General features: G+C 43.2%; 4 protein-coding genes across 4 annotated transcripts; all 4 read right to left on the reverse strand.

Moving 5' to 3' along the window:
• Positions 1 to 602: 602 nt before the first annotated feature.
• Positions 603 to 1,421, reverse strand: LOC103698934 (flavonol 4'-sulfotransferase-like). The gene has a single exon (XM_008780982.2). The coding sequence runs from the start codon at positions 1,419 to 1,421 to the stop codon at positions 603 to 605; it is 819 nt and encodes a 272-aa protein (XP_008779204.2).
• A 2,018-nt stretch (positions 1,422 to 3,439) lies between these two features.
• LOC120112003 (flavonol sulfotransferase-like) lies at positions 3,440 to 14,866 on the reverse strand. The gene is made up of 2 exons (XM_039130578.1): positions 14,747 to 14,866; positions 3,440 to 4,906 (listed from the first exon to the last, which is right to left on the reverse strand). Exons 1-2 carry the CDS (start codon positions 14,864 to 14,866, stop codon positions 3,836 to 3,838), a joined length of 1,191 nt encoding a protein of 396 aa, XP_038986506.1. The 3' UTR covers positions 3,440 to 3,835.
• Positions 14,867 to 14,904: 38 nt separating this feature from the next.
• LOC120112004 (cytosolic sulfotransferase 18-like) lies at positions 14,905 to 15,369 on the reverse strand. The gene has a single exon (XM_039130579.1). The coding sequence runs from the start codon at positions 15,367 to 15,369 to the stop codon at positions 14,905 to 14,907; it is 465 nt and encodes a 154-aa protein (XP_038986507.1).
• Positions 15,370 to 24,727: 9,358 nt separating this feature from the next.
• LOC120112005 (flavonol 3-sulfotransferase-like) lies at positions 24,728 to 25,105 on the reverse strand. Its single transcript, XM_039130580.1, has one exon. The coding sequence runs from the start codon at positions 25,103 to 25,105 to the stop codon at positions 24,728 to 24,730; it is 378 nt and encodes a 125-aa protein (XP_038986508.1).
• Between the last annotated feature and the right edge of the window lie 484 nt (positions 25,106 to 25,589).

A 25,589-nucleotide genomic window follows, 5' to 3' on the forward strand; every position in this document is an offset into this window, starting at 1 on the left:
TCTGATGCATGGCCTGTAAGTTCTTATCTTTTGCTTGCAGCCTAATGCTCCTCTGAATGTTTAGAGGAAGAAGGCGACCAGAATTCTTGATAATATTTTAAGATTGCCAAAGAAGTTGATTTTTATCTAAAATTAAGATAACAAAATAAAATATGAAAGCATAGGCCAGAAAATTGATGATGGTTCTACCTTACATCCCATAAATAGCTCAAACTAGTTACGGAGACAGATTTCCAATCGTACGGCACCCATGAATGGCACAACCGCTAGTCCATCACTCATGAATACCCCCATGCAAACAAATCATAGCAACCTTTCACCACATCAGTTTGAGAACTAGCTAGTTTAATAACTTATTTTAAGATTCATATTCAAATATTAATCTCAAACTAGACGATTCTTGCTGCATGAGAAGGCATCTTGAATAAGTAAGAAGATGGTCGCACACGTACAGAAGGGAGCCACAGCTTTAATGCTTTATGGGATTAGATGGAATACATGAAAAGAGATGAATATTGAGCTGCCACCCCATTATTAGTAGGCTAGAGAATTTTTTTGCATGCATGCATACATGGTGGGCACAGCCAAGCGTCTCTGAGAATTCACGATGCTTGGAAGCTCAGACCGGATCCAGCCATCTTCTCTTGGACAATTCGGTCCAACTTCTCCCCCATTTCACGACTCATATGATTTGCCCAATCTCCAACCTTGCCTTTTCTGAAAAACGACTCACGCGGCAGAGTTAACCCCCCTAATTCGTATGCACCTTTTTTATTCACCTCCATACTGCTGAGCTTCTCAAAACGGCACAGTTGTACAATCTCCTCCACCACCCCATCCTTCTCCTCTTCCTCCGAGAAGGGACGCCCCACGAATTCCGCTAGCCTTCTCACGTTCCCCACCGGCTCGGCCATCATCTCCTCGTACTTCAAGAACAGCACCTTCTCAGACCTCCTCAGGCTCTCCCTCCAGTACTCGAGGATATGATCCCAGATCGGCCCGGACAACGAGACCCCGTCGCAAAACAACTCGAAGGCTTCGCTCAGACCCATGTCGGGCCTGTCCTTACGCGCGAAGTGCCACAGCGAGACCACCACATCCTTGGGGTCTCGACATAGATAAACTAGCCGGCAACCGCAGTCCGCCACAGAGGTCGGCAATATGGAGTAAGGCAAGTGCGTGGCGAGGAGCCTCGGCGGAGGGATCGCCTCCAGGTCGGAGATTTGATCGCGAAAGAGGATCTCTAAGAAGGGTACACACTCGTGGGGGTTGCGGGTGAGCAGAGGGTGTTGAGCGAAGGTGTACTTGGTGCGGTTCATGATAGCGAACAGGAGTGCTTTAAGCCAGGTGGTGCCGGATTTGGGCGGGGTGACGAGGATGAGGTCGGAGGGACGAGGCTTGAAATGATCTTGGAGGGCCATCACGCGTGGAAGCGAACTTTCAGGGACCCAAAACCCTTTGTACATTCCGAGCGGACGTAGAAATCCTCTTTGCTTTGGTAAAGAGGATAGGCGATCGCTGTGCTCCTTGGTGGAGACTTCGCCTCTCTCCTCTTGAGGATTCTCTTGAGGATTGGAAGGAAGAGAAAAATCCATTGGACTCAAACTTGATAATCCTTGCAGTCTAAGAAAGCCTTTATATAAGAAGCTGGTTGCTACCTAATTACATTGGAAAAAAAATATAGCTAATAAGTGGATGTTCGTGTATCCACTATTTTGTGAAAGATAGGTAATCATTTAATCGTGGTAATAATATGTTTTGTGAACAGAATTTTTACCATTCCGTTCTCTGAAGATGTAATTTTTTTTCGAATAATGAAAAACTTAGTGTTAGAAGCTTCAAAACAACCACAATCTTCATAAAAGTTAATTATTTTGATGAATATTTTTTTTAAAAAAAATAACTCTTGATGGCATCACAACTATTAAGTTATCAATAGATTAGCTCGCACCTTTAATTTTAAAAAAACTATTTTTATTTACTAATTAAAAAATTGCATTATTGTACCATACAAAGTTATAGTTCTTCTAAAAAAATAAATATTTGAAATGCACAATGACGAAAAGTGATGAAAGAGTTGTTCGTGAGGAGGTTGGATAGCGTGGTCATGACTATACATAATTGTCAAAAATATATTTCAATTCGAATCAAATCCATTTTTTGTTTATTTTTCATCAATTAGTTGAATCTCATAGTGCCTTTCATTCTGATGGATCTCATCAAAAGAGAGAGAGAGAGAGAGAGATGAGGGGAGGTAGATCGCGAGACTCACTCTGGTGTCCAACTTATCATATTTTAACCATATCTTTTTGTCTTTTTTTTTAACCACAAAGTACAATTATGGATACTTCACGTTGCCAAGTACTTGTCAAGGTTGATATTCATTCATGAAAGAAGCCAAGAACATCAACATTTTCAAAAGTGTGGCATCTATCATGACCAACCTGGAGATTGCGGACATGTCGTTACTACTAGGCCAGGCTGAAATCAACATTTGGTTGCACCTTATCCCTAATTTTCTGCTGAAATTGGTTGAGTACTTATCCAATTCCCAAGTGGAGCAGGGATTAAAGCCATCTAGGCCTATCCAGCTTGGCTTATTTAGTAAAGTAGATATCTGAGAATTTTTCCGAATCCTATAGTCCCACTAAAAAGTATGACCCGACAGGTTGACAGATGGTATTCAGATATTAGGCAGAGCCAAGATCTTAAAACTTTGGATATGGACTTCGGGCCTAAACTTTATTTATTTGTAATCAAACTTTGGGCCAGGTCTATATATAAAATTTGAAATTTTCTGTAACCAAACTTGGCCCACGATTAGCTTTAGTCTGGAGTAACCTTTCCGAGAGTTAACTTCCATAGCTTGGTCAGCCATGAGGTGGCGGGAGCCACATACATTATTAGGGATTCTTATGGGTCCTTAATATATGCAGGGGGGAGCTATATATATATATATATATATATATATTCTTCCTATAGAATTTGGGCTGAAGAAAAATTGATTTGATATTGGTCTTACTTAAATAGACTACATAATCTATAATTCTACAAAAATTTCGGTCCAATTCAACTAGATTTTTCAAACAAATTCTTAGTATACCATGATTACCTGGCGAGAGCGCAACTTACTATGACTTATGGGATTGGTCTTGTAATTGTGGGGGGCTACGCCAGGGAAGCATCAAGTGTAATTGGGCCATTCCGGTAGAACCTTGTCAACTCGATCTGAAGTATGTTCCATTACGGTATGGCAAATATTGCATCCCTCGTGAAAGATTTTAAAATTCAACTCTCTTGGAAATCTTAAGATATTACCAAGAAAAGGATAAGGATAAGGGTTGCCAAGAAAGTTGAATTTTATCTAAAATTAAGATAAAGAGTAACGAAATAAAAAATAAAACAAAGGCAAGAAAATTGATGATGGTTCTACTTTACATCCGTTCCAAGCATAGCTCAAACTAGTTACCCACCAGACAGATTTCCAATCATACTGCACCAATGAATGGCACAACCTCCTGTACGTCCGTCACTCATGCCTACCCCCAACAAATCATTGCAACCATTCACCACATCAGTTTGAGAACTAGCTAGTTTAATAACTTATTTTAAGATTCATATTAAATATTAATCTCAAACTAGACGATCCTTGCTGCATGAAAAGGCATCTTGAATAAGTAAGAAGATGGCTGCACACGTACAGAAGGGAAGCACAGCTTGCTTTAGATGGGATACATGAAACAGAGATAAATATTGAGCTGCCACCCCATCATCAGCGGGCTGGAGAATTTTTTGCATGCATGCATAGTGGGCACAGCTAAGCGTCTCTGAGAATTCACGATGCTCGGAAGCTCAGACCGGATCCAGCCAGCTTCTCTTGGACAATTCGGTCCAACTTCTCCCCCATTTCACGACTCAAATGATTTGTCCAATCTCCAACCTGGCCTTTTCTGAAAAACGACTCATGCGGCAGAGTTATCTCCCCTGCTTCGTATATGCCTTTTTTATTCACCTCCGAACTGCTGAGCTTCTCAAAACGGCACAGTTGTACAATCTCCTCCGCCACCCCATCCTTCTCCTCCTCCTCCGAGAAGGGACGCCCCACGAATTCCGCAAGCCTTCTCACGTTCCCCACCGGCTCGGCCATCATCTCCTCGTACTTCAAGAACAGCACCTTCTCGGACCTCCTCAGGCTCTCCCTCCAGTACTCGAGGATATGATCCCAGATCGGCCCGGACAACGAGACCCCCTCGCAAAACGACTCGAAGGCTTCGCTCAGACGCATGTCGGGCCTGTCCTTACGCGCGAAGTGCCACAGCGAGACCACCACATCCTTGGGGTCTCGACATAGATAAACTAGCCGGCAACCGCAGTCAGCCACAGAGGACGCCAATATGGAGTAAGGCAAGTGCGTGGCGAGGAGCCTCGGCGGAGGGATCGCCTCCAGATCGGAGAATCGATTGCGAAAGGGGATCTCTAAGAAGGGCACACACTCATGGGGGTTGCGGGTGAGGAGAGGGTGTTGAGCAAAGGTGTAGTTGGTGCGGTTCATGATAGCGAACAAGAGGGCTTTAAGCCAGGTGGTGCCGGATTTGGGCTGGGTGACGAGGATGAGGTCGGAGGGACGAGGCTTGAAGTGATCTTGGAGGGCCAACACGCGGGGAAGCAAACTTTCAGTGACCCAAAACCCTTTGTACATTCTGATGGGACGTAGAAATCCTCTTTGCCTTGGCAGCGAGGATAGGTGATCGTTGTGCTCCTTGGTGGAGACTTCGCCTCTCCCCTCTTGAGGATTCCCTTGAGGATTGGAAGGAAGAGAAAAATCCATTAGACTCTGGGGCTGTTGGTTTTCCTGGTCGAGACACTGGATCGCCCTCTCTGCAGCTACAATGCCAGCGATACGGCTCTATATATGAAGTTAAAGAATGGGACAGAATATTATTACTTGCGCCATCAGGTGGGGTCTGATTTGATGGAATTGATCGTTTTTTTTTTTTTGAGTATGGTGGAGGGAGACGCACGGCCTGTCCCCGGGCCTTTTTTTTTTTTTTTTTTTGCGTGGCATGTAATATTGTAATCCCGTTTCAGAATTTTTCACCCTTATTTTTTATTTTTTGGGTAGAGCATCCCTCCTTCGATGGGATCTCTCCCTCGTCTTCTCTTTCTCACTCTCGGTGGTCTCGATGGATGATTGTCGGCTACTTGTGGTCGGATTGTGGTCGGATTTCAGAAAGAACAGAGCGGCGAAGAAGAGTTATGAGACAAACGTACCAGCCCATGGTAGAGATTGCGACGTCTTGGAGGCTGACTTTCAGAAGTTCAAGAACAAGTAATCAAAGTTTAAGGAGGAGGATGATCGTCGCGCGACGTCAAGCCTTCCCCTTTCCAGCTAAAACTTCCTTTGCCCATGGTATCCAAATCAAAACGATCGAATTTTTACCATTCCGTTCTCCAAAAGACGTGATTTTTCCTGAATTTCGAAAAATTGAGTGTTAGAAGTTTCAAAAACGAAGACGATCAGCTTATTATCCTCACGTTTGAATCATTTCTTTTATTTTGATATAATATTTTCTGTTTTATCTGGTCGGCGGGGAGCAGACGAAGGCTGCTTAGAAGAACGGGAAGGCGACCTCTAGAAAGTCGCGGGAATGGAGGAGAAAGCGGTGGACCGGAGGGCCGATGATGGCGCAAGACGGCTTTATTTGTTGGTGTCTCTTTTAATCTTTTATGTATTTATTTACTCGATACTCATAAGAAGATGATCTACTTCTTCTTTTTTTGACTATTTAATTAAAGTCTGCAGCACGGGCCGAGTTATTTATTGTGGTGCATGTTACAAAATATTATTTCTATTCTAGCAGCGAACAACCCAAGGCGTATAATCATTGCTGTCTAAGAAAGCCTTTAAATAAGAAGCTCGTTCCTGCATATTGAAGGAGATTGGCTACCTAACTACATTGAAAAATATATAAATAATAAATAAATAATAATATGTTTTGTGAACGAAATCAACTAATCATGGTAATAACATGTTTTGTGAACGAAATTTTTACTATTCTGTTCTCCAAAAGTGTGAGTTTTTCCAAATTTTGAGAAACTTAGTGCTGGAAGTTTCAAAAATGAAAATAATCGGCTTCTTATCTTAGCATTTCAATCATTTTTTATTTGAAATGAAAATGATCTACTATTTTTTTTGCCACTTAATTAAATTCTGCTACATGGGCCAGGTTGCCTATATGTTATATCATGTTATATTTATTCTGGGGTGGAATTAGTCAAAAGACTTAAAAGATCCTCCAACTCGATAATTCTTGCTGCCTATGAAAGCATTGAGATAAGAAGTTGGTTCCTAGGGGATTGGCTAATTAACTACATTGGAAAGAGAATATAGCTAATAAGTGGATGCTTTTTTATTAAATATGCCAAGCATCATATTGAAAAGAGTCGGCATGATAATAAGTATCCACTACCAACCATTGGCGTGTTTTTCCATATTTGAAGGTAAGCTCATCAAATGGAAGGCCTTGTTATGTTATTTAATCTCGTGGATGATGGGATAGGCAACAAGTAAGGGGGAAGATGTGAACTTGTTTCTAGCCAGTTTGTTTATTTACGATTCAGCTGTATGAATCCTTCCTTGGGGCTCGGGCAAGAAGTAAACATCCTTCTATGGTCATGGATGGCCATGACATATGGAAGGATACAAAAGCCATTATTGATATAATCCTGACAAACATTTATTGTCAACACGGCATGGCAAATATTGCATCCCTCGTGAAAGATTTCGTGACCCGGCAAACATTTATTGCATGTTTTGTATATTATAGGCTATGCAAGTCTGACATTCAACCACCTCCTTACCGCACCAATCACCATTCTTGTAGTCTCCTTCCATTCAAAGGTGGACGCATAGAGAGTTTTGGACAATCTCACAAAAGTCCACAGGCATGGGCCCCATCTGAGAAGGGAGACATGGCAATCCCTAGCGAGGAGAGGGAGAAGGAGAGGGAGAGGGAGAGGGAGAGTGAGATACTATGGTTTCCAGCTTGTCATATTTTAGCCATATCTTTTTTGTCTTTTCTTTTGAAACAAAGCACAATCATGGATACTTCACGTGCCAAGTACTTGTCAAGGTTGATATCCGATTATTAAAGAAGCAAAGAACATCAATATTTTCAATAGTGTGACATCTGTCACGACCATCCTGGAGATTGCAAACATGTGTTACTATTGGGCTAGGTTGAAATCAACATTATCCCTAATTCTCCGCTGGAATTGGTTGAATACTTATCCAATTCCCAGGTGGAGTAGGGGATCAAAGCAATTTTCGCTTATACAGCTTGGCTAATTTGGTGAAGTAGAAATCTGAGGATTTTTCAAATCCTATAGTCCCACCAGAAAGTATAACCGACAGTTTAATAGTTGGTATTAAGATGTTAGGCAAAGCCAAGATCTTAAAACTTTGGATTCTGGTCCGAAGCTTTGGAGTAGAGCTGTTCATGGGCTGGACTTCGGATCTAAACTCTATTTATTTTTAATTAGACTTTCGGCTGGATGTATATATAGTATTTGATATTTTCTGTATCCAGGACTAAGCCCATGATTAGCTTTTAGTCTAAAGTAACCTTTCTGAGGGTTAACTTCCATAGCCCGGTCAGCCGTAAGCTGGCGGAAGCCAGATACATTATTAGGGATTTCTTATGGGTCCTTAATATATGTAGGGGGGAGGGAAAACTTCGACTTGCCCTGTCCCTTAGGCTGAGTTAGCAGCGGCTTAATAAGAGGACTCATAAGAGGACTCAACTACTGTCATACCCCGAACGCAGGGTACTAATTATAATATGCAACATATGAAACCTCTTCTCGATGATATAGTGCAGCTGAAGCGGGTTATTGGGCTTTCAAAGTTTCACATTTCTTACCATGAAGGCAATCGTGTTGCAGATTGGTGGGCCTCCAAAGCACTTGAAGTCTTGAAGCTGATGTGAGCTGGGAAAAGGGTGCATTGTTACCACCCAAATTAGGCATCAGCCTATTTACTGGTTGCTGATGCGTTTGGAGGACACTGTATGTCGTTCTTTAGTTTAGCTTTCCTACTCCTTTGCTAATAATAATATGCGCTATTTAGGTGGAGGCTTTGAGATCTATGCGGCGGATGATGATAGAGGATGGAATGCTTTGACATCTATTTAGGTGGACAATTGATAAAAGATGGAGTGCTTTGAGATCAGTGCAGGCAGATGAATGATAAAAAATAGAGCCTTTGAGATCTATGTAGGTGGGATGGGGTGCTTGGAGATCTGGGCAGACAAATGAATGATAGTGGATAGAGTGCTTTGAGATCCATACAGAATTGAATTGGATAATAGAAGATGAGGGCTTTGAGATATGTGCATTGGATGGATGACAAAGGACAAAGTGCTTTAAGATCTATGCAGGCAGATAGATGATAGGATATAGTGCTTTAAGATCTGTGTATATTGGTAAAGAAGAAAGGACAGAGTACCTTTGAGATCTATGTAGGTGGAGTAGATAAGAAGAGAATAGAACACTTTGAGATCTGTGTAGATGCGATGGATGATAGAGCAAAGTGCCTTAAGATCTATGTGGTAGATGAATGAATAGATGATAGAGTACTTTAATATTTATGTTAGTAGATGGATGATGAGGATGAGGCGCTTTGAGATGTGTGCAGATGAATAAATGACAAATTAAAGTGCTTTGAGATCTGTGCAAGCGGATAAATGTTAGGGAATGTACCATTTTGAGATATGTGTAAGCATATGGATGATAGAGGATGAAGTTCTTTAAGTGATCGAGAATGGAGCGCTTTAAAATTTATACATATGGATAAATGAAAGAGTATGCGAGCCCTTTAAGATTTGTGCAAGTGGATGAATCGTGGAGGACAAAGCATTTTGGGATCGCATGAAAGTCATAATTTGGATTTTATTTTATATTTTATTTTATTAATAATGTTAGAATTTAGATAGGCGAGTGAATTCTATTACAATGAAAATAAAATTTTGATGACTAATTAAAATTTTTTATGTTTTTTTTTGCTAAAGCGGATAGATCATACCTGACGAGTACGGATGCACCCAAGAAAATTAGAAAACAAAATGCCTCGGAGCGCCCAGGGCAACTCTTGTCTCCAACCCACAAGAGTACTACCGGAATGACTGGCTACATAAGTAGCCACCCAATCTGCAGCCCCTATTGGTTTCTCGAAAACCATGCTTGGCCTGGAAAGCCCCTCCGTTGCTCAGTATTGTCCAGATATCTCGAAGCAATAGGTGGTCACGGCCATCCACCCCTTTTGGCCCCTCCGGATCCAACTGATGACCATGGTCGAGTCACCATCCAAAATAATAGAGCTAGCTCGTAAATTACATCAGGCATGACCACCTATTGAATTACACATGGCTTTACATGATTCCTTTTAAGACTAGCAGGATGATACTATGGAGACAGAAGTCCAGGGTACAGTGAATTTTAGAGGGGGATCGAAACACCAAATTCTTTCATCAGGCAACGATGATTAGGAGAAACCAGAACATGATTAGAGTTATCAGGAGTGAGGATGGCCAGATGTCAGATGACCCTGCTATGATCCGGAGGATTGTGGAGTGCTTTTTCAGAGCAAGGTGACAGAGCATTCAGGAGAGGGGGGCCGAGTGGAGATGTCGATGCCGCGACGAGGGTGTCGGAGGAGGAGACTGCAGCATTGATCAGGACCGATTTCGGTGGAGGCAGATTCGGGAGGCGATTTGGTCCCTTGAGGGGGACAAGCGCCGGGGCCGCATGGATTTCTACTGTTGCTCTTTCGGAGGTACTGGTTGATAGTGGGACAGGACGTGACGGCGGCCATACAACAGTTTTTTACTACAACAGTGATGTCATCGGACTGGCAGCGGACCTTCATTGCCTTATACCGCAAACGGCGGTATGCTTCTGAGCCGGGTCGCTTTCAACCTATTAGCCTGTGCACCACTATGTACAAGGCTACGGCAAAGATCCTTGCCGTCAGGTTGCGGGACATTCTACCGAGGTTGATTAGTCCGAAGCAGGGAGCTTTCATAGGAGGTCGGAGCATTTTCGACAATGTCATGATTGCCCAGAAGTTCATGTTTGACTTGGAGAGGGCCCCGATGAGGAGAAGCTTGATGGGAGTCAAGCTTGAATATGGAGCCGCGGCCTACGATAGGATGCGATGGAAGTTTGTTCATCAGTCTTTGTAGGGGTTTGGGTTTCCTGAGGCGTGGATTTGGTGGATCATGAGTTGTGTCAGGACTCCATCCTTTACCATTCTGGTGAATGGCACGCCTTCTCGCTACTTTGTGTCTGCGGGTGGGCACGACAGGGTTGTCCCCTATCCCCTCTTCTATTTATCATCTGCGCGGATGCACTATCCAGAGCGCTGCATCAGACCGTGCTTACTCAAGAGTTGAAGGCTTACAGGCTAGTGGTGGATGCCCCTTCGATCTTCCAACTTGCTTTTCGCGGATGACTGCCTGTTGCTAGCTTGTGCGACACGCTGGGATGCTCGAGCTCTGGGCAGGGTTCTAAAGGACTACGGTGCCATGTCTGGTCAACGAGTTAATTTCTCGAAATCCGCAGTTTGTTTTAGCCCGTCGACCAGACAGGAGGTGAGACACTCCATGTAGCGAGATATGGTGGTGGGCGAGCATGATGGTTCGATGAGATCTTGGGGGTCCCGCTCTCTGGCCGGCGATTGCACGGGAGAGATTGTTCCTACTTGGAGGCTAGCATTCAGGTAGAGATGGAGGGTTGGTAGATGCACTCACTATCTATGATGGGGGAGGGTCACTTTGGGCTGCGGTCAGTACTCTCTTCGATTCCCATTTATTTACTTTCCCATTCCTTCATTCCAGTGTCAGTTCTGAGGTCCATTGAGCAGCTAGTCAGAAATTTGGGGAGGCAAGGCGATAGAGGTGGTATTCATTTGCTGGCGTGGGCAGGGTGGTGTGCCAGCCTACTAGACATGGAGGTTTGGGGGTGCAGTCCTTACTGGTACAGAGGGAGGCATTAGTGGCTCGCCACGGTTGCTAGGGTATGTCATGGAGCCTGATAGTATGTGGTCCTCACTGATGAGGGCCAAGTATGGAGCTTTTGGTTTCCTGGTGTGAGAGCAGCCCGCCACCATTCTCTGGTGTGGCGGGAGATGTGTGCCAGAGCAGGGGTGGTCCTATCGAAGATTAGATGGCTATTGCGTGATGTCGCTCCATCGATGTCTTGGAGGATTGTTGGGTGACTGCTGTGCCGATCAGCCGTATGCCGACCATGGTGGATTCGGTGCGACTAACGGGCCAGAGGGTCAGTGACCTGTTGGATCCAGATGAGGGCGGATGGAGGGAGGGGCTGTTGACGAGAGGTGTTTGGGGTGCAGCTGGCAGAGATGATTTGGGTCTTCCGGTGCCATTTCAGGGGAGTCTGACAGGCTGGTCGGGGCGCCGTCGGGGCCGATCACAGGTGCGAGCTAGGGATCTACATGCTCTTTCAGTAGGGAGCCAGCTAGCACGGATTGAGGGAGGTTGGATCTGGAGGATGCAGATTCATCCACGAGTGGCGCTCTTCATCTGGAAGGTGGCTTGGGGCTGCCTTCCTACCAGGAGTATGCAGTCAGACGGGGCATGTGGGTCCCTCAGGGGTGCGAGGTGTGTCCGGATACTACTATCCACGTAGGAATTTTAGACAGACTGAGAGGCAGACTCTTCTCATATGACAATCAAGGAAGCCCAACGACCATGATCGAAACCCAGCCACTGCCGAGAAGCTAGTACGAGAGGAGTAGAGTAGCGAGTATATCAAATTGATTATTAGAAAGTGTAGGTTCAATTGGATTGGATGAATCTGTCAAGTCAAGGGTCAACGTTCGATTCAACTACTTTTTGATGACCCACCGCCTTCCCTCGGACCTTCCCACTCTGTTTTCTAGACTGACTGGGAGAAGCTCTTCCTTTCCGGAGCAACTTTCCCGAGGACCAATTGAGAAAGGCGGCTTCCTTTCTCTGGTGTCCTGGATCTCCAGCATTTTCTAACGAACAAGAGCCAATCCGAATTGATCCTGTAACAGGTCTGCTACAGAACGAATACGTTTATTTTTCAAGTGATTCATATCGTCAAGTGTACCCATTCCAAATTTCATTCCGATTCAAATGATCCGCAGCAGCCAATACATCTCGTGGTAACAAAAATGTATTGTTCTGAGGTCGTCAAGCGGGGAAGAAGGGATGTCATAATTGGTTGAATAAGACAAAAAGAGCAGTGCCCTAGGCTAGAGAGATATGGAGGTCGTCTCCTACTCCTATCCCCACTCAGTAGAGACGACACAGGCGATCTGATACACTTGCTACGGGCCACGGTGCGGAGCCCTAGGCTTGCGGAGGAGGGGATTCTTAGGGCATACCTGGCTTACCACATCTGGTTGGACCGGAATGCTCGACTGTTTGAGGCAGGAGGCTCTCGGCGAGGATGGTGATAAAGAGAGCTGTGCTTCAGGCCGAGAGGTCTTTTCTTGTACTACCGTGTCTTCACTTGGGATAACTAGGACATCTGGGGTTACCCGCAGTGCTGTTTTAGCGTCCAGGTTTGCCGTGTTTCTTGGATACCCCCACCCCTTGGTTATCTTAAAGTGAATTTGATGGCAGTGTGGCGACGGACAGGAGGTTGGGAGAGTTGGATTTGTTATCCGAGACCATTTTGGGAGTTTGGTTGCAGCGGGAGGGCGGGGCTCGACAGGTCTCACGGTTGCTGGGGCAGAGCTGTAGGCAGCTTGGGCGGGCATATCCTATGCGAGGCGGGTGCTCGGGGCCGGACGGGTGTACCTTGAGGGGGATTCCTCCATAGTCATAGATTGGATCCGGGGTGCTCATAGGTATGGAGATGGGCATCCGCTCATTTGGGAGACGCACATATTGGCTATGGAGATGGACGAGTTTCAGGCCGTACACATTTTCGGAGGCGAACACGGCTGCAGACTGGGTCGCCTCTTATGTTGCACGACACTCCGGGGAGTTCCACTGGACATCCACAGTAGAGCTACCGCCATATTTGTATTTTTTGCTTTCTTCTGATTTGGCAGGATGTACTCACGTTAGAGCTATATGAATTGCCGTTTTCACCCAAAAAAAATAATAATAACCTGCAAAAATTCTGTCGTGGTTGGAATTTGTCGAAGGATGCAAAAGAAACTCAAACTAGATAATCCTTGCTGTCTAAGAAAGCTTTTAGATAAGAAACTGGCTCCCACATATTGAAGGGGATTAGCTATCTAACTACATTGGAAAGGGAATATAGCTAATAAGTGGATACTCGTGTACCCATTATTTTGTGAAAGATAGGTAATCAACTAATCATAGTAATAATATGTTGTGAGGCAACTTTACCGTCATAAGGAAGTGTCGTGTTGGGGGGGGGGACCCAATCATAAGACGCTGAGATGGGTCCAAATGTTGTCCGCTAACCTTCCCAGTCCATGTGAGAAAGAGAAGGGGGGAAAAGAATGAGAAATGGCTCCATTGACTCGCAAGAAACTACCCTGTCTTATTAGCTAAGATTTGAAGCATTTGCTTTCTCTTTTAAACAAAGAATTAAATTCCAACGAGATTGAAAAAGTCATAACTGAATCCTATTTTCAGAGTCAAAAAGAAATTAACATGACTGCGTCGGCAATCTTTTTCTCTTGGTTGGTAGGAGAGTGTGTGGAAATATAGATGGTTTCCTTCATGCATAATCCAACCATCTTGCTTCACAAAGCCAAACCAGTAAGCTTTGATCATGTGTGCTTGTTATCGGGTCCCCTATATTATAGACTAAACAACTCTGATATCAGCCACCTCCTTGCCGCACCAATTCGCCTAATAAGTTGAACCAGTCTCCTTCCATTCAAAGGTGGAGACACACAGTTTTGGACCGTCCGACAAAAGACCACAGACACGGTGCCCATCTGAGATGGGAGACATGGCAATCCTTGGCTTGGAGCCTCATGCTCCTCCGCATGTTTGAGAGAAGAAGGCGACGAGAATTCTTGGTACTCTTGTAAGATTGCCAAGAAAGTTGAATTTTATCTAAAATTAAGATAAAGAGTAACCAAATAAATTATGAAAACAGAGGCAAGAAATTTGATGATGGTTCTACCTTACATCCATTTCATGAATAGCTCAAACTAGTTACCCTGACAGATGTCCAATAGTACGGCACCCATGAATGGCACAACATATAATTGTCTGTCACTCATGCCCACCCCCATGCAACAAATCATAGCAACCTTTCACCACATCAGTTTGAGAACAAGCTAGTTTAATAACTTCTTTTAAGATTCATATTTAAATATTAATCTCAAACTAGAGGATCCTTGCTGCATGAAAGGCATCTTGAATAAGTAAGAAGATGGTCGCACACGTACAAAAGGGAAACACAGCTTTAATGCTTTATGGGATTAGATGCGATACATGAAAAAGAGATGAATATCGAGCTGCCACCCCATCATCAGTAGGCTGGAGAATATTTTTGCATGCATACCTAGCGCGCACAGCCAAGCGTCTCTGAGAATTCACGATGCTTGGAAGGTAGACCGGATCCAGCCAGCTTTCTTGGACAATTCGGTCCAACGTCTCCCCATTTCACGACTCAAATGATTTGCCCAATTCCAACCTTGCCTTTTCTGAAAACGACTCGTGCGGCACGCTTGTCTCCCTTACTTCGTATACACTCTTTTATTCACCTCCATACTGCTGAGCTTCTCAAAACTGCACAGTTGTACAATCTCCTCCACCACCCCATCCTTCTCCTCCTCCTCCGAGAAGGGACGCCCCACGTACTCCGCTACCCTTCTCACGTTCATCTCCTCGTACTTCAGGAAAAGCACCTTCTCCGACCTCCTCAGGCTCTCCCTCCAGTACTCGAGATTATGATCCCAGATCGGCCGAAAAGCGAGACCCCACGCAAAACAACTCGAAGGCTTCGCTCAGCCCATGCTGTCGGGCTTGAGCTTTTGCGCGATGTGCCACAACGAGACCACCACATCCTTGGGGTCTCGGCAGAGATAACTAGCCGGCAACCGCAGTCGGCCACAGAGGACGGCAATATGGAGTAAGGCAAGTGGGTGGCGAGGAGCCTCGGCGGAGGGATCGCCTCCAGATCGGGGAATCGATGGCGAAAGGGGACCTCTAAGAAGGGCACACATGCATGGGGGTTGCGGGTGAGCAGAGGGTGTTGAGCGAAGGTGTAGTTGGTGCGGTTCATGATGGCGAACAGAAGTGCTTTAAGCCAGGTGGTGCCGGATTTGGGCTGGGTGACGAGGATGAGGTCGGAGGGGCAGGGCTTGAAGTGATCTTGGAGGGCCATCACGCGTGGAAGCATATTTTCATGGACCCAAAAGCCTTTGTACATTCTGAGGGGATGTGCAAAAATCCTTTATGTTTTCGTAGCGAGGATTGGAGATCGCTGTGCTCCTTGGTGGAGACTTCGCCTCTCTCCTCTTGAGGATTCTCTTGAGGATTGGAAGGAAGAGAAAAATCCATTGGACTCCAAACTTGATTATCCTTGCTGTCTAAGAAAGCCTTTATATAAGAAGCTGTTTGCTACCTAGCAGTTACATTGGAAAGAAAATATAGCTAATAGTGGATATTCATGTATCACTATTTTGTGAAAGATAGGTAATCATTTAACCATGGTAATAATATGTTTTGTGAACAGAATTTTTACCATTCCGTTCCCCAAAGATGTAATTTTTTTCGAATTATGAAAAAACTAGTGTTAGAAGCTTCAAAACAACCACAATCTCCATAAAAGTTAATGATTTTGGTGAATATTTTTCTTTTTAAAAAATTACTCTGGCATCACAACTATTAAGTTATAATAGATTAGCTCGCACCTTTAAGTTTAAAAAACTATTTTTATTTATCAATTAAAAATTTGTATTATTGTACCATACAAAGTTATAGTTTTTCTAAAAAAGAAATATTTGAAATATACAATGATGAAAACTGATAAAAGAGTTGTTCGAGAGGAGGTTGGATAGTGATGGTCATGACCATATATAATTGTCAAAAAATATATTTCAATTTGAATCAAATCCATTTTCTATTTATTTTTTCATCAATTAATTAGTTGAATCTCATAGTGCCATTCATTCTAATGGATCTCATCAAAAAGAGAGAGAGAGAGAGAGAGAGAGAGAGAGAGAGAGAGAGAGATGGGGGGAGGTGGATCGTGGGACTCACTCTGGTTTCCAACTTATCATATTATAACCACATCTTTTTGTCTTTTCTTTTGACCACAAAGTACAATCATGGATACTTCACGTGCCAAGTACTTGTCAAGGTTGATATTCATTCATGAAAGAAGCTAAGAACGTCAACATTTTCAAAAGTATGACATCTGTAATGACGAACATGAAGATTCCGAACATGTCGTTACTACTAGGCTAGGCTGAAATCAACATTTGGTTGCCAAAATCTCTAATTCTCTGCTGAAATTGGTTGAGTATCTATCCAATTCCAAGGCGGAATAGGAAATTAAAGCCATTTTGGCTTATACAACTTGGCTTATTTGATAAAGTAGATATCTGAGAATTTTTCTGAATCCCTACAGTCCCACCAGAAAGTATAATCGACATGTTGATGGATGGTATTCAGATGTTAGGACTCATACTTGATATCTTGCTGTCTAAGAAGCCTTTATATAAGAAGCTGGTTCCCATATATTGAAGGAGATTGGCTACCTAATTACATTGGAAAGGAAATTAATATATGACTCGTTAATCTTTCTGTTCCAAGTTTGATGTAAACATATCATGATGCATGCTTGAGTTCAAACAAAGATGTGATGAAAACTTGAATTAGACTTAATACGTCCAGGTGTCAAAGCGAACAACCATGCATCATGCTATTTTATGAAATCGAGTGCATTAAGTAGTCACCAATCATGATATGAGGGTTATGCTCGTGATGACGCTTTGTACTTCCAAGCGGCAAAGTATAAATAGGAGTTACATGTGCTAGATTACAGATACCGGAGTTTGTGATAATAGACCCCTCGAAGGTGGTGTTTAATGCTAAAAAGTGTAGCAGAGTCTACCGATATATATATATATATATATATGCTAGATTAGATAACTAATGTGATCTGCATGAATCAATCATGGTATAAGAATTGCCAGTGCTGATACCTTCATGTTATGTTAAAAAAGAGAGGTTCCAAATGAGCATGCATGGAACAAATGGAAACAAATCACTATAGTGAATAGATTGCAAATCATTTTAGATCAGCTAGCCATTGTAGTTTGAACACTTGTGATATATTGACCACATTAAAATGCTTAAGCAATCTGCAGGATACTGGATCTAATGATAAACAAGAAACATGCAGTTTCATAAGAGGGATAATTCCTTGTAGAAATGCATGGGATCCAATACTCTCATGGCCATGTGGGCTGAAGAACATATTAGATATCAATGGCAAGTCACTAGTGGAGACACTTGTCATATTATGAAGGACTTGCCATGGCTGCTTTAGAAGCTGTTGAATCATTGGCTCATGGGCAGAGTGAGGACGTAATTCTGCACTTAATGCATGAAGAAAAGGATCCTGGTTTTGCAGCCATTTTCGCAAACCTCTTCTTGTTTCCAGCAGGGTTTCTTCATAAATGCTGAGCTTGTTATTTTTCTTTTCATGGATGAAAAATAGAATGACCGGAAGCCAGAAGCGCTCTCAAGAACCAGTGCTTAAACAACGTTTATCTACTAGAACAGTTTTGGTTGGCCTGGCTTGACAGTTCATAGTTGCAAAGTCCCTGTTTGGAATCATAAGAGGCAGCAATAAGTAGACAAATAATATGCAAGAGATGACTTGGTAAATAGTTAGGATGCAACCACATTTGGAATTGGCACCGTCTTCAAGTTGAAATTATGATACAACGAGAAGAAAGATTGCTGGAAATGCTCCATAAGAGGAAGCACGTCCTAGATGCTAAACATAAAAGTAAAGAATTTGTGAAGGGTTACTTGGTATCAGAATGTAGCTCATTGTTCAGCTGGTTATCGTGAACCATAAAAAAATAAAAAATAAAAAAAATCCCAGTTTCCTCAAAATATTTCTAGATTCACAAGCTGATACGAAAAGGGAATCTGAATATGATGAGAAAATCGAGAAAAAAAAAAGTAGTAAGAGGAAGTTGATTAGTGGCAGATACTAAATCCGCCAAATCAATGTGACCCCAAAAACTTTAGAATAGCAATAATGGAGAGTTGGTGGCTTACATTTTTTATACGAAAATGAGGGAAAGGGCCCATGGAACATGAATACTTGCAGTTTGGGCTGCTAAGAAGTCACAAAAAAAAAAAGACAACGCGCAACACGTTCCTCTTTTTATTGTTATCATTCAGTATGGTAATAAAATCCTATTTGGTTCTCATCTGCCAAATGGTACTAAGCATGTAACAAGCTTGAGAGAAATGGGTCATCAGTCAGTCCATCTAGAGTAGACTACTCTCGAATCTCAATTAAGATGACAGAATATAGTTCAGATGAAAAGTGACATGAAAAAGGATGATTCTTAAACCATTTTGAAAATGAACCCCAAAGGGCAGATGAGAAGGAAGAAATAGGCAAACATAGTACTTTGAGATCTGCATAAGCAGAAGAATGATAAAAGGATCTAGCCCTTTAAGTGATAAAGAATCGAGCGCTTCAAAATTTATGCAAATAGATAGATGATAAAGTATAGAGTTCATTAAGATCTGTGCAAGTGGATAAATTACAAAGGACAAAGCAGATTGCGAAAAAATCATGATTTGATTTTTTTATTTTATTAATTGTGCTAGAATCCAGATAGACCCGTGAATTCTATTGCAATGAAAATAAGATTTTGATGGGTAATTAAATTTTTTATTTTTTGGGGGTCTAAATTTAACTGCCCCAAATTGGAAGGAAGTAAAGTACATAGCGGAAAGTTTCTAAGGTCAACCGCCTCTGTAGGAAAAAGCCACGGCAAAATTAATACGATCAATGCATAAATTTTTTCTTTTTTTTTGAAAATGTTGAGAGGACAACACGATCAAAAAAGAAACTTAAAAAACAAAACATGAAAACCAAATATAAAATCGAATCTTCCAAAACTCAGATGAAATTTTTTGATAATGTCAGATCGGATTGATCCACGCACGAAAACAAAAATAAACCGAAGAAATTGTTGAACTAAGAAATTGTCGAAGAGGACGAGAATTGCATCTTCCTTTCTCCCAAACAAAACCCTCGGACTTTTTCTTTTCAATCTATTTCGCCGCTCGGTGAGCCTCTCTTTGTTTAATCATAGAATCAACCCGTTTTCTTCTAAAGGAATATCCTAGTTTTGGCCTGATCCAAATATCCAATCTATAGACCTATTGAATTAAAAAACCTATATAAATCTTTTTTTTTCTCCCCACAGAATTTGGGCCGGCGAAGAATTGAGTTTGATACGTGGCTTACTTAAATATACTATGTAATCTATGGTTCTATAATAAATTCAGTTCAATTTTATTAGATTTTTCAAACAAAACCCTTAGTATACCATGATGACCCGGCGAGCACAACTTATTATGACTTAGGTGTTTCATCTTTTAATTGTCGGGGCCTACGGCAGGGAAGCATCCTGTAGAATCCTGTCAGCTGGATCTGAAGTGACAAATAACAACAAGGCATGGCAAATATTGCATCCCTCGCGTGAAAGATTTTGTGAACCCCACAAACATTTATTACACGCTTTGGAGCGTCCGCTACAATAAATGTTATCTGGGCCCGTATATTATAGACTAAGCAACTCTGACACTCAACCAACCCCTTGCCGCACAAATTCTCCTAATAAGTTGAACCGGACTCCCTTCATTTAAAGGCGGAGACAAAACTTTGGACCATCTGACAAAACTCCAGGGGCATGAGCCCCATCTGAGATGGGAGACATGGCAATCCTTATCTTTTTTTTTTTTTTTTCTTTCTTTTTTTTTTTTTTTCTAAAGCGGATAAATCAAATATGACGGAAACGGATACGCCCAATAAAATCAAAAAATAGGATACCTCGGAGCGCCAAAAGCAACTCCCCATCACCAGTCCACAAGGTGCCTTCAGAATGAGAAGCTGCATACGCAGCCACCAATCTCCACCCAATCCGCAGCACCATTGCCTTTACGGTAAATATGCTTGGCCTGAAAGACCCATCCATCCCTCGCCATAGCCCAAATGTCACGGAGCAAGGGATGGTCACTGCCGCCACCCGTTGGATCCTCCTAGATGCAACTGATGACGGTGGCTGAATCACCCTCTAGGATGATGAACCTAGCCTGTAAGACGCACCGGGCATGGGCGAAGGCCTGCCCAGGCTGCTCTCAGCTCCGCACTCGGAACCGAAGTGTCAAACAACTGACTACTGCCGGCAGCCACAACTCTGGCAACGGGTCCCGAATAACAAAACCCGCGCCTTCCTTCGTGCCACCATCCAGGACAGAACCATCAAAGTTGACCTTTAGGAAAACTCGGAGGTGGGGTCTCCCAGGTGAAGAACACAGTACGGGATATTGTCGAAGCAGAGTGAGAGCTCCAGATGTCCCAAGCTATCAAGATTCCTCCAACAGGAATGGTGTAACACAGCTCTGCCGCCTGAACGCAGGCACTCTCGACCACAAATTACGGCGACATACGTCGTTCGCCGAAAGTGCAAGCATCCTTAGTCAGCCAGATCTGCTAGGCAGTGCAGCTCGCTCGAACAGCCTCCTGACGAAACACCGGAGACTCCGAGCTCTGATGCATGGCCTGTAAGTTCTTATCTTTTGCTTGCAGCCTAATGCTCCTCTGAATGTTTAGAGGAAGAAGGCGACCAGAATTCTTGATAATATTTTAAGATTGCCAAAGAAGTTGATTTTTATCTAAAATTAAGATAACAAAATAAAATATGAAAGCATAGGCCAGAAAATTGATGATGGTTCTACCTTACATCCCATAAATAGCTCAAACTAGTTACGGAGACAGATTTCCAATCGTACGGCACCCATGAATGGCACAACCGCTAGTCCATCACTCATGAATACCCCCATGCAAACAAATCATAGCAACCTTTCACCACATCAGTTTGAGAACTAGCTAGTTTAATAACTTATTTTAAGATTCATATTCAAATATTAATCTCAAACTAGACGATTCTTGCTGCATGAGAAGGCATCTTGAATAAGTAAGAAGATGGTCGCACACGTACAGAAGGGAGCCACAGCTTTAATGCTTTATGGGATTAGATGGAATACATGAAAAGAGATGAATATTGAGCTGCCACCCCATTATTAGTAGGCTAGAGAATTTTTTTGCATGCATGCATACATGGTGGGCACAGCCAAGCGTCTCTGAGAATTCACGATGCTTGGAAGCTCAGACCGGATCCAGCCATCTTCTCTTGGACAATTCGGTCCAACTTCTCCCCCATTTCACGACTCATATGATTTGCCCAATCTCCACCTTGCCTTTTCTGAAAAAACGACTCACGCGGCAGAGTTAACCCCCCTAATTCGTATGCACCTTTTTTATTCACCTCCATACTGCTGAGCTTCTCAAAACGGCACAGTTGTACAATCTCCTCCACCCACCCCATCCTTCTCCTCTTCCTCCGAGAAGGGACGCCCCACGAATTCCGCTAGCCTTCTCACGTTCCCCACCGGCTCGGCCATCATCTCCTCGGTACTTCAAGAACAGCACCTTCTCAGACCTCCTCAGGCTCTCCCTCCAGTACTCGAGGATATGATCCCAGATCGGCCCGGACAACGAGACCCCGTCGCAAAACAACTCGAAGGCTTCGCTCAGACCCATGTCGGGCCTGTCCTTACGCGCGAAGTGCCACAGCGAGACCACCCACATCCTTGGGGTCTCGACATAGATAAACTAGCCGGCAACCGCAGTCCGCCACAGAGGTCGGCAATATGGAGTAAGGCAAGTGCGTGGCGAGGAGCCTCGGCGGAGGGATCGCCTCCAGGTCGGAGATTTGATCGCGAAAGAGGATCTCTAAGAAGGGTACACACTCGTGGGGGTTGCGGGGTGAGCAGAGGGTGTTGAGCGAAGGTGTACTTGGTGCGGTTCATGATAGCGAACAGGAGTGCTTTAAGCCAGGTGGTGCCGGATTTGGGCGGGGTGACGAGGATGAGGTCGGAGGGACGAGGCTTGAAATGATCTTGGAGGGCCATCACGCGTGGAAGCGAACTTTCAGGGACCCAAAACCCTTTGTACATTCCGAGCGGACGTAGAAATCCTCTTTGCTTTGGTAAAGAGGATAGGCGATCGCTGTGCTCCTTGGTGGAGACTTCGCCTCTCTCCTCTTGAGGATTCTCTTGAGGATTGGAAGGAAGAGAAAAATCCATTGGACTCAAACTTGATAATCCTTGCAGTCTAAGAAAGCCTTTATATAAGAAGCTGGTTGCTACCTAATTACATTGGAAAAAAAAATATAGCTAATAAGTGGATGTTCGTGTATCCACTATTTTGTGAAAGATAGGTAATCATTTAATCGTGGTAATAATATGTTTTGTGAACAGAATTTTTACCATTCCGTTCTCTGAAGATGTAATTTTTTTTCGAATAATGAAAAACTTAGTGTTAGAAGCTTCAAAACAACCACAATCTTCATAAAAGTTAATTATTTTGATGAATATTTTTTTTAAAAAAAATAACTCTTGATGGCATCACAACTATTAAGTTATCAATAGATTAGCTCGCACCTTTAATTTTAAAAAAACTATTTTTATTTACTAATTAAAAAATTGCATTATTGTACCATACAAAGTTATAGTTCTTCTAAAAAATAAATATTTGAAATGCACAATGACGAAAAGTGATGAAAAGAGTTGTTCGTGAGGAGGTTGGATAGCGTGGTCATGACTATACATAATTGTCAAAAAATATATTTCAATTCGAATCAAATCCAATTTTTGTTTATTTTTCATCAATTAGTTTGAATCTCATAGTGCCTCTTCATTCTGATGGATCTCATCAAAGAGAGAGAGAGAGAGAGAGATGAGGGGAGGTAGATCGCGAGGACTCACTCTGGTGTCCAACTTATCATATTTTAACCATATCTTTTTGTCTTTTTTTTTTAACCACAAAGTACAATTATGGATACTTCACGTTGCCAAGTACTTGTCAAGGTTTGATATTCATTCATGAAAGAAGCCAAGAACATCAACATTTTCAAAAGTGTGGCATCTATTCATGACCAACCTGGAGATTGCGGACATGTCGTTACTACTAGGCCAGGCTGAAATCAACATTTGGTTGCACCTTATCCCTAATTTTCTGCCTGAAATTGGTTGAGTACTTATCCAATTCCCAAGTGGAGCGGGATTAAAGCCATCTAGGCCTATCCAGCTTGGCTTATTTAGTAAAGTAGATATCTGAGAATTTTTCCGAATCCTATAGTCCCACTTAAAAAGTATGACCCGACAGGTTGACAGATGGTATTCAGATATTAGGCAGAGCCAAGATCTTTAAAACTTTGGAATATGGACTTCGGGCCTAAACTTTATTTATTTGTAATCAAACTTTGGGCCAGGTCTATATATAAAATTTGAAATTTCTGTAACCAAACTTGGCCCACGATTAGCTTTAGTCTGGAGTAACCTTTCCGAGAGTTAACTTCCATAGCTTGGGTCAGCCATGAGGTGGCGGGAGCCACATACATTATTAGGGATTCTTATGGGTCCTTAATATATGCAGGGGGGAGCTATATATATATATATATATATATATATTCTTCCTATAGCAATTTGGGGGCTGAAGAAAAATTGATTGTGAATATTGGTCTTACTTAAATAGACTACATAATCTATAATTCTACAAAAATTTCGGTCCAATTCAACTAGATTTTTCAAACAATTCTTAGTATACATGATTACTGGCGAGAGCGCAACTTACTATGACTTATGGGATTGGTCTTGTAATTGTGGGGGGCTACGCCAGGGAAGCATCAAGTGTAATTGGGCCATTCCGGTTAGAACCTTGTCAACTCGATCTGAAGTATGTTCCATTACGGTATGGCAAATATTGCATCCCCTCGTGAAAGATTTTAAAATTCAAACTCTCTTGGAAATCTTAAGATATTACCAAGAAAAGGATAAGGATAAGGGTTGCCAAGAAAGTTGAATTTTATCTAAAATTAAGATAAAGAGTAACGAAATAAAAAATAAAACAAAGGCAAGAAAATTGATGATGGTTCTACTTTACATCCGTTCCAAGCATAGCTCAAACTAGTTACCCACCAGACAGATTTCCAATCATACTGCACCAATGAATGGCCACAACCTCCTGTACGTCCGTCACTCATGCCTACCCCCAACAAATCATTGCAACCATTCACCACATCAGTTTGAGAACTAGCTAGTTTAATAACTTATTTTAAGATTCATATTTAAATATTAATCTCAAACTAGACGATCCTTGCTGCATGAAAGGCATCTTGAATAAGTAAGAAGATGGCTGCACACGTACAGAAGGGAAGCACAGCTTGCTTTAGATGGGATACATGAAACAGAGATAAATATTGAGCTGCCACCCCATCATCAGCGGGCTGGAGAATTTTTTTGCATGCATGCATAGTGGGCACAGCTAAGCGTCTCTGAGAATTCACGATGCTCGGAAGCTCAGACCGGATCCAGCCAGCTTCTCTTGGACAATTCGGTCCAACTTCTCCCCCATTTCACGACTCAAATGATTTGTCCAATCTCCAACCTGGCCGTTTTCTGAAAAACGACTCATGCGGCAGAGTTATCTCCCCTGCTTCGTATATGCCTTTTTTATTCACCTCCGAACTGCTGAGCTTCTCAAAACGGCACAGTTGTACAATCTCCTCCGCCACCCCATCCTTCTCCTCCTCCTCCGAGAAGGGACGCCCCACGAATTCCGCAAGCCTTCTCACGTTCCCCACCGGCTCGGCCATCATCTCCTCGTACTTCAAGAACAGCACCTTCTCGGACCTCCTCAGGCTCTCCCTCCAGTACTCGAGGATATGATCCCAGATCGGCCCGGACAACGAGACCCCCTCGCAAAACGACTCGAAGGCTTCGCTCAGACGCATGTCGGGCCTGTCCTTACGCGCGAAGTGCCACAGCGAGACCACCACATCCTTGGGGTCTCGACATAGATAAACTAGCCGGCAACCGCAGTCAGCCACAGAGGACGCCAATATGGAGTAAGGCAAGTGCGGTGGCGAGGAAGCCTCGGCGGAGGGATCGCCTCCAGATCGGAGAATCGATTGCGAAAGGGGATCTCTAAGAAGGGCACACACTCATGGGGGTTGCGGGTGAGGAGAGGGTGTTGAGCCAAAGGTGTAGTTGGTGCGGTTCATGATAGCGAACAAGAGGGCTTTAAGCCAGTGGTGCCGGATTTGGGCTGGGTGACGAGGATGAGGTCGGAGGGACGAGGCTTGAAGTGATCTTGGAGGGCCAACACGCGGGGGAAGCAAACTTTCAGTGACCCAAAACCCTTTGTACATTCTGATGGGACGTAGAAATCCTCTTTGCCTTGGCAGCGAGGATAGGTGATCGTTGTGCTCCTTGGTG

This window comes from Phoenix dactylifera, chromosome 9, assembly GCF_009389715.1.
Source record: "Phoenix dactylifera cultivar Barhee BC4 chromosome 9, palm_55x_up_171113_PBpolish2nd_filt_p, whole genome shotgun sequence".
Taxonomy (NCBI): domain Eukaryota; kingdom Viridiplantae; phylum Streptophyta; class Magnoliopsida; order Arecales; family Arecaceae; genus Phoenix; species Phoenix dactylifera.